Raw genomic sequence first — 14,477 nt, 5'->3', positions numbered from 1 at the left:
TCAACACCACTGATCTAGAAGGCCACACTGACAGTAGGGGAGGCCCCAAAGCCATGACCCTCCAAGCGTATCTGCAACATCACAGTCTCCTGGCATGTTAGAAATGCCAACCCTAGAGAGAAGGAAAACTTTGGAAATCATGGATCAGCTCTTTACATCCAATCACATTAGCTTCTCTGAGAATAAATGAATACTTTTAAATATTTTAAAAATAAAAATAGGGGCACCAGGATGGCTCAGTCGGTTAAGCATCCGACTTCAGCTCAGGTCATGATCTCATAGTTGGTAGGTTCGAACCCTGAGTCAAGCTCTATGCTCACAGCTTTGGATTCTGTATCTTCCTCTCTTTCTGCCCCTCCCCAACTCATGCTCTGTCTCTGTTTCTCTCAAAATAAACAAACATTAAGTTTTTTAATGAAAATAAAAATAAAAATAAAAATAGCATATTAAAACATGTACGTAAATAAGAAAAGCAATGTCTCTCTGTATACAATTTCCAAAAGTATAGTCCCTACAATTACATTTCACATGTAGGCTTTTTTATTATAATAATCCTGTTCTGATAAACAGTAGGCAAATATAATGTGTAGAATCCTCAGTAGGACCACTGATCAACTACTCACAAAATAATTCATGTCCATTTTACCTAGGTAACAAAGGTATGACTGTGTAAGGAAACCAGATTAGGATTCTATTTCCTTGCGCTGAGAGTGTAAGTAACCACATCATGGCTGAGCCAGCTTCTCCACAGTAATGTTTATACAGTGCCTGCTTATTGTGTAAATACATGTCGACATTTTGATTTATAGCTACAGACTATCTGTTTGCATACACAGATATACGGATGTATAAATAATGATACATTAATGGTTTGAAACACAATATTCTTGAAGGACAAAAACCTTGAGGGTAAATTACAAACATACAATGTCATGACTAGAGAAAAGTTTTCAGTTCTATGAATGGGAAGTCAGTTGGTAATTCAAAATTTGGGGAAAACCTATTTAACCAACTGACAAATTCAGAATTCAGATTCAGTATTTTTTTTTTTCAGCTTATAAGTGTGAATAGACATTCACCTCTCCACCAAAACCTAAGCACACAGGTCTTTATTTCGAAAGAGTCAGTAAAGGACTGTTGAGCACCACACCTGCTTTAGGATTAGCACCATCATGTTCACTAGAACCACAGATTGTTAACAGTGATTCTCTCAGGACACATCTTGGATGTTGCATGGGGGGAAGGGAAGAGTACTTCTGGCGTCTAGTGAATACAGGCCAGACATGCTGTTGAACAACCTACCACAGACCAGTCTCCACCACAAAGAATTACCTGGCCTCAAACACCAAGGGTGCTGGAGTTAAGAAATGCTGATTTAAATGATGGAGAATGCAAAGATACAGAATCAATGGCTTTGATGCGTTATCAATGCATTCTTAGTATGGTGTTTAGCACAACAACAAGAATTTGTTGATAATTAAATAAACTACCTTGGAGTAGATGAGAGATGAAAGACAATGATAAAGGGGTTATTACACATGTAGTATCCAAATTCCAAAACAAAATTACAGTTATTGTCAAAACTGAAAAGGAATTTAACACATCATCTAGCTTTATTTCTCTATTTGGGGGAAAAATATCTTCATATGAAACATGATATATAATATACTAACGTGGCAGTGTTATAGAGGGTGGGGGAAAAGCAGGCCTATTAGTAAAAATAAGTATCCTAAATTAATTAAAATCAGTTTTTACTTCTAATAGTGTCAGGGTCCCATACTTTTTGTAAGTATTTCCTTTATGAAAATTAAAACTAATGTGACATAAATAATAAGTGATATTTCACAAGCAGGAAACACAAAATATAATTGTTTTCCAAAAACACCAAATCACAGACCTCTGTGGCCTACAGGCATTTATACTTCTGAGAATTCTGGGATTTCAAATGTCATGAGAAATTCTGAACTAGCTTACATTTTTGAAACACAGGAACTGACAGTCACAAGGCCAAACATACCCTTAATAATCGATTCAGCTGCATACAGATCTCGTTTGTAGGTCACCTAAAGGACAAATAAACGTCATTAGAGTTAACAGACCAGGAAGGAATGTGAGGGCAATAAAACTATGCCCCAAAGGAAATTATTTTGGAGAAACTATAAACACATACTACGGACAATTTATAAATTATAACATTAGCAAGTTCAGAAAAATATATTCTATTTCTGCAAACTGCTTAATATTGGATTTCAGATCTTTAAATTGAGATATTATGTGGCAGTGGTTACCAAAATCTTATTAATATAACTCAAATATTATTTCCAACACAATGTGGTAGTGTTTAAATAAAAGCACTGGCACTACTGGTCATTACTGTTTCATAGTAAAGTTTTATGGTGTAAGGAAGGAAGAAAAGTATATGTAACAAAATCACAAAACTGCATTTTTAGTTCAAATGAGATGATTCTCCAAGATTAATTCACATTAAGAGGTGCCTGGGTGGCTCAGCTGGCTACATGTCCGACTTTGTTCAGGTCATGAGCTTGTGAGTCACAAGTTTGAGACCTGCATTGGGTTCTGTACTGAGATGCCTAGAGCCTAGAGCCTACAGCCTGCCTGTGTGTGCATGTGTGTGCATGCGTGTGTGTGTGTGTGTGTGTGTGTGTCCCTTCCCCATTCATACTCTCTCAAAAATAAGTAAAAAGACATTAAAAAAATGATTAGCTCACATTAAGAGGGACTTCCTTCTGAGCTGAGTAGATCTTTATGTAGATAAGGTTCACCTTTCAAACTTTTTATTAATACAGGGATCTGATACAGACTAGAGGGTACCACCATGTACCTAAGAACAGTCATTATCTTTCTTTAAGAACATGCATACATACTACTTCTAATTATAAGCTGCTATAGTTCTATAGCAGATACTTCCATGAGCTCAAGTACAGACTATGTCAGGTATATGGCACTGCAGAATTAGTTCTTATAGCAGAACTGAAAAACCTAAAAGATAATGTACCATGTTGTTAAATACTATAAACTTAGTACTTTACCATTAAAGTATCCAGATGATTATGATGAAAATGGTCTAAAAACACAATTTGAAAAATCCTGAACAAATTAATACAATTCTGTATCTGTTCTACATACTTTTTTCCTTCAGATTATCTCATAACTAGACTTGTATAGAAACTTTGTTCAGCCCAAGTTGCTCAGGGCACTTTTACTCAAAATAGATTCCCCTGCTATGCCTACATCCTGGTAGGTAAATCCTGATGCAAAACTATACCCTACAGTCCAGAATTAAAGTAGTAGCTAACAGGGTTGCCTTGGTGGCTCACTCAGTTGAGTGACCAACTTTGGCTAAGTCATGATCTCATGCTTCATGGGTTTCAGTCAGCAATCAGGCTCTCACTGACAGTGAGGAGCCTACCTGGGCTTCTCTCTCTCTGCTCATCCCCCACTGGTTCTCTCTCTCTCTCTCTCTTTCAAATAAACAAACAAAATAAAGTAGTGGCTAACATGAGATAGAAAGCTGCTTGAGCCTTCAACTAAACTATTGAAGTTAAATATGGTGTTGCTACATTATGGCCAAAACAAGTATATGCCAACCAAAACTAGTACTATAGTTTCTGATCCACAATAGAATTCCATTATCTGGATAGAAAACACAAAACAGACATTTAAAGGTTCATGTTATGTATTCACAAAATTAAACATTATGTTGATCTCATTCATTCATTCAACAAATATTTATCAAATAATTACTATACTGTAGGTCCTATTCTAAGTTTTGGGAATAGAATGATTAAAAGAATAAGGAAAATGCCTTAACTTGTGGAAACAACATCTGGGTGGAGAAATTTTCTTAGAAGAATTGCATCAGGTAAGTTTTTCTTCTGTGTTCTTGAAAACCCAAAGTTAACTAGGTATCTAAAATCAGGCTTCAATATTTGTAATTCAAATAAGACATTAATGTTTTTAATAATTTTCTGCTGTGTAGGACAAACTTAGACCTGAACTAGCAAGAGGCCTAATTACCATTATCCATTTTGTATTCTTTCCTGCTCTAAGGAATAAAACTGCATTCAAAATTAAAATAGAGGAACTGTAAAAGTACCTTATACTATTTTTTCAAGAGGACTTTAATGACACATTTTTAAAGTTACAGACAGATTGGTTTCAAATCCTAAAATCCCTTTTCTAGCCTTTCTGCAAGACTTAACAGTTCTGCATTGCAGTCAATCTTAGTAAGACACACATTTTTTATGACCTAAAAGTCCTTTCTCCACTATTTTTAAATCATTAAGTGTATCAACAGCAAAGCCTCTTCAAATTCCTTTTGTCTACTCTTTCTTGCAGGCTGTGGATACTGACTATACACAGATTAAAGCTTTTATTTTTTAACTAATATCTTCTACACAGTGCCTTATTTTTTTAATAGTTTATTGTCAAGTTGGTTTCCATATAACACCCAATGCTCATCCCAACAAGTGCTCTCCCCCATGCCCATCACCCCCCTTCCCCTCTCCCCCACCCCTATCAGTCCTCAGTTTGTTCTCAGCATTCAAGAGTCTCTCATGGTTTGCCTCCCTTCCTCTCCCCCATGGTCCTCTGTTAAATTTCTCTTAATCCTCCTATACATGCAAACATATGCTATCTGTCCTTCTCTGCCTGACTTATTTCCCTCAGCATAACACCCTCAAGTTGCATCCACGTTGCTACACATGGCCAGATTTCATTCTTTCTCATTACCACGTAGTATTCCATAGTATAGATAAACCACATCTTCTTGATCCATTCATTAGTTGATGGACACTTAGGCTCCTCCCATGTTTTGGCTATTGTTGAGAGTGCTGCTATGAACATTGGGGTCCATGTACCCCTATGCCTCAGCACTCCTGTATCCCTTGGGTAAATTCCTAGCAGTGCTATTGCTGGGTCCTAGGGGAGTTCTAGTGTTAATTTTTTGAGGAACCTCCACACTGTTTTCCAGAGGGGCTGTACCAGTTTACATTCCCACCAACAGTGTAGGAGGGTGCACATTTCCCCACATCCTCGCCAACATCTAGAGTCTCCTGATTTATTCATTTTAGCCACTCTGACTGGCGTGAGGTGGTATCAAAACCACACTCAAAACCACATACTGCCTTATATTTAATACTTGAACTCCACTTCTCACCAAACACGGATTTAATGAAAAAATAAAATGTTTCTCACAAACTCGTAAAATACTGCATTTAAAAATAGCTTTTTTTTTTTCCTAATTGAAACAGTTAACATACTTCAAAGGGAACAGTACTGGAAAATGCTGTAATTCTGAACTGATGAGTTATACTTTTTCTGTCAAACTTTTACAGTAATATGTAAAAGTTGCCCTTTCCTTATTTTTTTAGTCTTCACAAGTTTATTAGATCAGTTTTGAAGTTGATTTCCTTCTGTCAACATGATCTGTAGTTTTCCTTTGACCTTGCACAATGTGTTATGAAAATTCGTTAAAAAAAAAAAAAAATCAACCCTTACATGAATCAGAGGATTGAAGCTCTCTTCCATCACTAATTTTCACACTGCTCAGCAGAGGCTCAGGAGCCGCCTGAAGACCAGTGCAGGTGCTCTGTGTGCCCAAGGCTGAGTGCCCCACACATGCCCTACTCCTCGTTAGGTAAGCTCCATTTTTGTCTCTTTTCTTTGTGCTTCTGTGCAATATTTCATCTGGGCTAAGTGTGTAACTAAAAGAAAAAGACACTCAATAGAAGAGAAACTTGAAACTCAGAGCCAGAGTGACAGTGTTCTGACTCTGTGTCCAGAGCTACCTCTGCTGCCTCCAGATGGGTTACAGAGATCACCACCACCACACCTCCTCGTGTTGCTCAGTGTTGACACTCAACATAGTAATTTCTCAGAGCCTAGTTCGGTTGGCCATCATCTTACATAAATTAGACAATACGCAATCCCCATCTTTTACCTCGTAAGGAAATGAGCATGTAACTCCAGTAATTAGAAGCCAGAAAACACTTTATTTTAAAAATATAGAATGGTAGGTTATTAGACACAAATTTCAACTTGGGGATGTATTGATTTTATTCATTTTATCAATTAGGTTTATCTAGAAAATACTCCTTCCTCTACACTGGATGACTGGATAAAAGAACTTTGAAAAGAAACAATGTCACCACATTGTATTTTTGAAATTAAAAAGAAGTAAGATTATTTTGTTTCTTTTGTTTTTAAACAAAGATGCCATAATACTTGGATGAAAGAAAAAGAAAGAAAGAAAGGAAGGAAAGGAAGGAAAGGAAGGAAGGAAAGGAAAGGAAAGGAAAGGAAAGGAAAGGAAAGGAAAGGGAAGGAAGGAAGGAAGGAAGAAAGAAAGAAAGAAAGAAAGAAAGAAAGAAAGAAAGAAAGAAAGAAAGAAAGAAAGAAAGAAAGAAAGAAGTTCCCATCAAAAGGATTCCTGAAGAGTCAGTTATTCCAGTAATATGTGATGACTCAAACTTCAGAAACTCCTCCTAAACAAGTATTTTCAGACAATGGAACACAGTTGAATTTCTTTAATACCTGGTTATAAATCTTCTGTGCCTTAAGGATAGTTCTAACATTTAAAAACAAAAAGCCCATTCAATTAGTTCTGTGTAGTGTAGGTAGCATGTATTTAAATATATTGGGACAAAAATACGGTACCATTATAAACTAAAAGAATGGAAGTTTTATGTCTACTAGATGAAATTTTGTCAAAATAATAGTCTGTTGTTCACTAAGGTCTGGCAAGCCACAGGCCCTCAAGAGAAAGGAAGGGAGCCAATCCCTATCCCAGAAATCAGTCCTGCTCTCTTCTGTGATTGGCTAGCCTTTGTCCTGGGGCCTGGGGGACATCCTGTACCTTGCACGGTCATTTAAATTAACGTTTCCTCCAGGCCACAAAGGAGCTACTCTGCAAGAGAGGTGGCCTAACTCTCAGTGTCTACTTCTTACATTTACTTTTACCTACAAAGTATGTAAAATACAAAATAACCCTCTTGGGATTTCTGGAGGCAGTTCCAGTAGTCCTACGGGCAGGCATGAGGCATCCTAGTCACTCCTCACGCCATTGTGGTAGTCAACAAACTGGCTTCTGAGGGGGACAGCAAGGTATCCTGCATCTGTGATTCAGAACCCTCCCTTGCCTTACTTTTTTATGGCCATAAAATGCCTCCTGAAATGAATTTCCCATCCTGTCAAGATTTATGAATCACATGCCAGGCAGTTGGTTCGGCCATCCGATTCCAGTACCAGTTTTAGCTTTCTTGTACTAAATATTCTTTCAGATCCAAATTTTTAAAAAATGGTAGCATCTTTGGTGCTAGTGTAGAATTAGAACACTAAGTTCTCAGTGTAGATTCCATTGCTTTGGTTTAAAGAGAAAGCGAAAAACTCTTTTAGCCATACAAAATGCCAAGACCTAGGGGCGCCTGGGTGGCTTAGTCGGTTAAGCGTCCGACTTTCGCTTGGGTCATGATCTCGCGGTTCGTGGGTTCGAGCCCCGCGTCGGGCTCTGTGCTGACTGCCAGCTCAGAGCCTGGAGCCTGTTTCAGCCTGTGACTCCCTCTCTCTCTGACCCTCCCCTGCTCACGCTGTCTCTCTCTCTCTCTCTCTCTCTCCTAGAAATAAATAAAAAATATAAAAAAAAAAAAATGCCAAGACCTCAAAGTTAAATGAGAAGCCTTTATACTAAAGACAGTATGATGTCATCCAGATGCTAAATAGGGTGACACCAACTAGGAAAACATCACAAAAAAGAAAAAAGGGGGGGGCAGGGAGGAAGACAATGAGAGACAGGAGGAAGAGGAAACAGAGAACCTACAGCAACTGCAGTATTTGTATTCCAAATAATTCCACCTCAACAGAAGAAATGTGGTATCTATAAAAGACTTCCTCACTGCCATTTAAGACTTTTTGCCCAATCCATTGTGTTAAGGACCCTTTTAGAATCCAAGATCCCATTATTCAAACATTCTAAAGAAAGGGGCTCCCCCATTCCTCCGGGTTTGTAAACTGATACTGTAAAGCTGATCCCTCTGGGCCTAAGCCTGTGGAATGTTTATTAGTTTCCCAGGGTTACCATAACCAAGTACCACAAACTGGGTGGCTTTGAGCTTGATCTCTGACAGTACTGGAAGCAGGAAGTCCCAAAACCAGGTGTCATTAGGGCCACATCCCCCTCTGAAAGCTTGAAGTATCAAAGAATGCTTCAGGCCTCTGCCCACTGGCTTTTCTTTGCTTATAGATGCAGCACTCCTCTCTAGGCCTCCATATCAGTCACTGGCACTCTCCCTTTAGCTCTCTCCCTTCTGCTATTCTTCACTGCTGAATTCAGGGCCTACTTGATGCCAGTAGAACCCCATCTTAACTTTATTAGATCTATAAAGATGCTTTTTTTTTTAATGTTTATTTATTTTGAGAGAGAGAGAGAGAGCAAGCTCACAAGCAGGGGAGGGGCAGAGTGAGGGAGGTTGGTGGGAGGTGGAGGGAGGATCGCAAGCTGGCTTCCTGTGGTGAGCACAGAGCCTGAAGCAGGGCTTAAACTCACAAACCTTGAGATTGTCACCTGACCTGAAATCAAGAGTCAGATGCTCAAGTGACTGAACCACCCATGTGCCCCTGTCAAGTTGCTTTCCAAATAAGGTCTCATTCCCAAGTGCAGGAGTTAAGTTAGAACTTGAACACAGGTTTGTGGGGGATACAATCTAACTGCTAACAGCATTTTGAAATGACTCACCAGAGGAATGATGAGAAGCCCTCGGCAAGGCCAATCCCTGACTCTGGGCACAGACACTAGGTGCCCATGAAAGGGAAGCTGAGCACCAAGACGTGAGAGCTAAAACTGTGCTGCTGGAGAAGGCAGTGAAAGAGGACTTTGATTTTGCAATTTTTTTAATTGAAATAAATTCATGAGGGACAAGTGGAAAATTTCAAGAGCAATGTGTTACTTTCCTTTCATCTGCAGATCTCAGGGTGTCTGACAAGTTTCAAAAAGGCTCTGAACACCCATAGAGATAGATCACCATGTCCCCTAAGACATCAAAAATGAGGTCAGACAAATATCATATGTTTGCACGTATAGGAGGATTAGGAGGAACTTAACGGAGGAACAAGGGGGAGAAGAAGGGGGGAAATGGTGGGGGAAAGGGAGAGAGGCAAACCATGAGAGACTCTTGAATGCTGACAAAAACTGAGGACTGATGGGTGTGGGGGGGGGGGGCATGGAGGAGGGCACTTGTGGGGATGAGCACTGGGTGTTATGTGGAAACTAATTTGACAATAAACTGCTTGTAAAAAAAAAAAAATGAGGTCAGAGAGTGTTATGGTAACATGTTGTCTGTGAACTTTCACACCCTTCTCCCTTTGTCTGCAAATGAAGTGAGCACTCAGTCAAAAGGGGTCTTAGCAGAGATGGGAGTCAGCATCTTGAACAAAACATGTGATGGGAAACACCATCGTCCTCACAATATGTTCATCACCATCACAGCGATATAAAGAAAAGAATATACAGAATGAATAAAATATTTGCCTGCTGGGTTGATGACATCTGGATACCCTTAAAAGAACAGTAATCCCACATGGATTTTCTCTACCAGCCAATAATCCAGACATGCCAATATTTTGTAATTCTAGAACATTTTAAGTATATGAGATAATCTTAGCATGCAGCAAGGTTCATCAGTTTACTGTACATAATACCTAATGAACTTATAGGGCTTTCTGGTTTGTCTTCAAGTCAATGAGGAAATATGCTTTTGGATTAATATAATCTTAGAGTTAAAATGAATCTTTCCTAATCAGATTTAGGTGAACGCTTTATCAATTTTCATCCATATTTCAAAAGCAGCAATGCTTTAAAAAAGGTAACAACACTATCCTATTTCAGAATATACTGTTCGACACAATCCCACCTTCAAAACAAACAAAAGCCACACTGTGAAACACTCCAGCCTCCACAGGAAGCCTTAGTATCAGAGTGCTATCATCACGTCAGCCCTTCCAAAACAAAGAATTTGTCATTAGGAGTCAAACTTTACTACATTCAAGAGTCCAACTGCTCACTGGGGCCATCAAGTGGGTCCATTCACCCAGGCCATGGAGTCAGAACTAAGACAGGTATTTCTTCAGCCCAGTTAAGTTGGAGCCACCACCCCAGGGCCCAGAAGGAAATGTTGGTACTGTGGGAAGCAGAGTTGTATTTTTAACGCAAAGCAGTTTAAGGCAACAGAATAGAAGGATATATGGAGAGAGAAGAAAAAAAAAAAACTGAATAAAACCATCTTATCAGCTAAAGTACAATTTATTTAGATAAGTCATCTCAAAGTGAATTTTCTTGAAACCATGCAATAGAAATGATACCATACCTTTGATGGCTTAGAAAATCCAGTGAAACTCTTAATGCCATTAACGTGTACATACATACACACATACATACACTTTTCCTCAAAATACTGTTTCAGTATGAAATAATGTATTTTTATATACTACTACTTCATTTACTGAAGCAGCCTGAAAGTGTTTACACCTACACAATGTGTTCTAGGAATGATATACAAGCACAGCCAAGTTTCAGGACAAAACAGCAACTCCCTTACCTTCCAGAGCTCAGGTGATCCTTCCACAAGTTTGGCTTTAATGTGACCGTATTTTAGAGCCAACTGTAAACACTCAGTTCCAAATTCCAAGTCATAATCACTACACTGGGCAGAAGATGAAAAAAAGAAAGAAGTTTCAAAATATTTTAAGTGAAACTTTTTTTAAATTTCATAATCAATACAGAAAAGATAAGGCCTAGAAAACTCATTAACTCTTAAATCAGCTACTTGCTAATCAAGTTACAGAATAATTGTCCCTGTGCCCTAAAAGTCAAAAAATAAAGAGTGTAGGAAAGTTGTAATCATATGCTTTGAACTTCCTCAAGAGTTTTAGGGATCAAATAAACATAATATAAAAACATTATAAAAAAACATAAATCAAAAGTCCTTTGATTATAAGCTACCTTTCCAACCCTGTTTCTAAACTGCCTCAAAGTATGGCTGAAGATCCCTCTATCTGAATTTTATTTAACAAATATATGTATCCATCAAACTTCAACTTTGATATTTATGATCAACATATTTGCAGGCAGTTTTTGTTCATTTTAATATTTTACTTGTCAACGTATAATTTTTAAAATTTTTTATTTTGATTCTCAACTTGATAACAGTTAGTATTCCATTATTAGACAAAAATGGAAGGAACTCTCATAAATTTAGGAAAATACAAGCAACATTTTTAAGCATTTCCAGCAAAACCATTAAAATGACTAATACAGTTCAGCTGAATAATACTGAGTGCCTATCATGTCCAAGCTCTGTATCACATTCCAGCTTATCAAGATAAATGAGACATGTATTACGTCCTCAAGGAACTCAACTCTTAAAAATAAGGCTGATCTATAACAAATATTTTCCAACAGAATATGCTAGATGCAACAATGGAAGTATATCTGTAAGTAGACCAGGAGATAAAACACTTAATTCTGTGTAAACCCATCAGAGAAGATCTTTCAAAGGAAAAGGTCTCTGATCTCACTCTCAAGACTGACTATACTTGGAGGAGAGAGGGATACCTTTAAGGCAAAAGGTGGCACAGAAACATACAAAATTTCCAGCCATCTGATAAGATTTGGATTTTAGAACAAACATACTCCTGTACGGAAGCCTGCGGGAAGGCCACAAACATTGGTTTGACAGCACGTGTTGTCGGTGCTGTAGTGCTGTACTAGAGATTCCGAAATCCTACCTACAATGCTGTCTGAAGGTAATGGCTGAGAAAATAAAAGCACCAAATGTACAAAATCCCAAGCTGACGAGAATGGTCTCACCTTACATCTTCCATTCTGATACACTTTACATGACATATTTCTTCCACATTATAATCGCTGAAAAAGTATTACCAACATTAGGCATATTCAAGTAAATGAATGTGTTAAACCTCTTCTTTGTACTTGCAACATCTGCAGTCTCACCTAGCAGTATGTGAGATGTGTGTACAGTCAACAGAATGCTCTCTTTAATATGTGGTTAAATCCCAAAGATGACCAGTGATAGCCCTTTTCTTGACTCTTTTCAGAAGCAAGATACTTCCCACATTTGTGGAAAGCCGTAAACGTGCTCACGAAGTGCACATTGAGAGGAGACCATAGGAACAGGCTCTCCCTCCTGTCTGATGTGGTGCAAAGAGAATTACTGGATGCTGGACTCCTGCAGCCGCATGCTGCACCATCCAACATGCAAGAGCCTACATATCGTATGAAGTCTTTAGGATTCCAGCCGTTAGGGCCAATGAGAAACACAGAAAATTCTGGGTCAGGTGTATAAGAAATATATACTGAAAATGGAGCCCGAGCCAACCTGACAGAAAGAAGAGCCTGAATTTGTCATTCACTGTTATAGACTACTATTACAAATATTTATGAGGCTTCTGGTAATCTCTGCAGTAAAATGTACTTTTGCAGTAAATTCAAAACCATGCATGCTTAATGACCAATTAAATTGTGAATTCCTACGTTTCTCACTAACAATGATGAGGATTTCTACTTTTGTGTCACGCATAGAAAGCTGGAAGAAATAATGTTCTTTTCTGAAGAAAAATCAGGTAAGCTACAAAAGCTTAACTTTTCTTGAACCCACCAGAGCTAAGGTCACAAGAGGACCAAGCAGCCTCCTGGTCAAGGACAAAGGGAACACCATCGCAGGCTTACCGAGAGCACAACAAAGAGCAGAGACACCAGACGCCATACAAGCAGGTAAGAAGTAGAGAATTTCAACACATCGCTAAGTACTAAGTGGCGGTGAACGTGAACAGGAGAAACAGAACTCCTGGGAGCCACATACTCAACTGAAATTTTCACACTCCTGCAGGCTCCCCTGGAGCAAACTACTACTATGAGCTCATGAATAGTGTACTATTATTTGAAGGTGACTGTGACTACACTTACATTAGAACGTGAAGGCATACACTAAATGTTTTCAAGTTAAAAAATAAGAAATCAATAGTGATAAGAGAATTATTAAAAATAAGAAATATAAAGGCAGGCAGAAAAAGAAAAACACAATAGATGGAGTAGAAAACAACTAGCCCAATGGTCAATTTTTAAATCAAGAAAGCTAATCAGTGTATAATTGCTGAAAATGTTGATCTTTATTATTCAGCATGGGAATCATAGTGATATCACTGGTCATGTAACATACACAGGCTGACAGTAAGAACCCTCTGCCTCTCTCAACTTGCAGCCTAAAAGAATGTCAAACAATATTCTTCCTAGGCAGAAGCCCTGAGGACACTGTTCTCAGAGACCCCCAAATATGGTTCATCTCAGTTATATTAGAATGAATCTCAAAATCAACAAGCTATACCCACAAAACCCATGACAAGTAGTCTCCAACACATAAATATGACCAGAAAAACCAGATTTAACTGAAAACCAAGATGTGCACAAAATCTAAAGGCAAAGGCAAAAATTAAAATCTTTTAGAGGAATGATACAATAAAAAAAGATTTGAACATAAGTGAGAAAGTGTTTCTAACCATAACATAGTGTAATATTTAAAAGGAAGGAAAATAAAGAAAAAAAGTGACCACAAAGTCCAATATGGTGTAAAAAAAAAAAAAAGTCAGAAGGAAAGAACACAGAAAAGTAAGACAAAGATCAAGTATTTCAAAAAAAATTACAGTAATAAAGAACATGAGTTTCCAAATTAAAAAGTTCCATGGAATGTAGAAGCTAATGAATGAAAATACACCAAACTCAATAAACAGCAGCAACAAAAAGTCTCCTGTAAAGCAGGAACCCAAATTGGTTGAGACAAAATAGCAAGCATGAAAATTAGAAAAACAAAGCAATAGTTTCTCCATAATTTTGAAGGTAATGATTGTCAACATAAAACCATACTTCAAAAAAAAAAAACGTTTTTATCACGTGTGAGAAAAGAATATGGATTTCTACAAACACTGAAGGTCAAAACATAATTTTAGTTCCTTTACATTCTCTTTCATTCTGAATTTCACAGGCTTTGTCTTTTTAGAGCAGTTTTAGGTTTGCAGCAAAGCTGAACATAAGGTATATGTATTTCTTATATGACCCCTACCCCCGCACACTCATAGCTTCCCCCACTATCAAAATTCTACACCAGGGAGGAATATTTGTTAACATCAGTGAGCTTACAACAATACATCATTATCACTTAAAGTCCACAATTTACACTAGGATTCACTCAATGTTTTTACATTTCAGGAGTGGTCACAAATGTATAATGTATTTAATCATTTTGGTACCATAAGGAGTATTGTCATTGCATTAAAAATTCTCTGCACTCCTTCCATTCATCCTCCTCGCCTTCTACCCCTGATAGCCACTGAATTTTTCCTGCCTCCTTAGTTGTGTCTTTTCCAGAAATCATATACTTGGACTCACACTA

The 14,477-nt window shown here is 37.9% G+C and overlaps 1 protein-coding gene across 1 annotated transcript in view; it reads right to left on the bottom strand.

The window, feature by feature from the left end:
• CRPPA (CDP-L-ribitol pyrophosphorylase A) overlaps window positions 1-14,477 on the bottom strand; it is a 195,603-nt gene that overhangs the window by 105,307 nt on the left and 75,819 nt on the right. Inside the window, exons 4-5 of the mRNA XM_077757629.1 lie at window positions 10,611-10,715; window positions 2,018-2,063 (exon numbers count right to left, since the gene is read on the bottom strand). Coding sequence (XP_077613755.1) covers window positions 2,018-2,063; window positions 10,611-10,715 — 151 coding nt within the window. The remainder of the gene's footprint in view (window positions 1-2,017; window positions 2,064-10,610; window positions 10,716-14,477) is intronic.

The sequence above is a fragment of the Crocuta crocuta genome, unplaced genomic scaffold (genome assembly GCF_008692635.1).
Source record: "Crocuta crocuta isolate KB4526 unplaced genomic scaffold, BGI_CrCroc_1.0 scaffold62, whole genome shotgun sequence".
Classification (NCBI taxonomy): Eukaryota; Metazoa; Chordata; class Mammalia; order Carnivora; family Hyaenidae; genus Crocuta; species Crocuta crocuta.
Note: the sequence above shows the minus strand (reverse complement) of the source record. Positions and strands in the feature narration are given on the sequence as shown.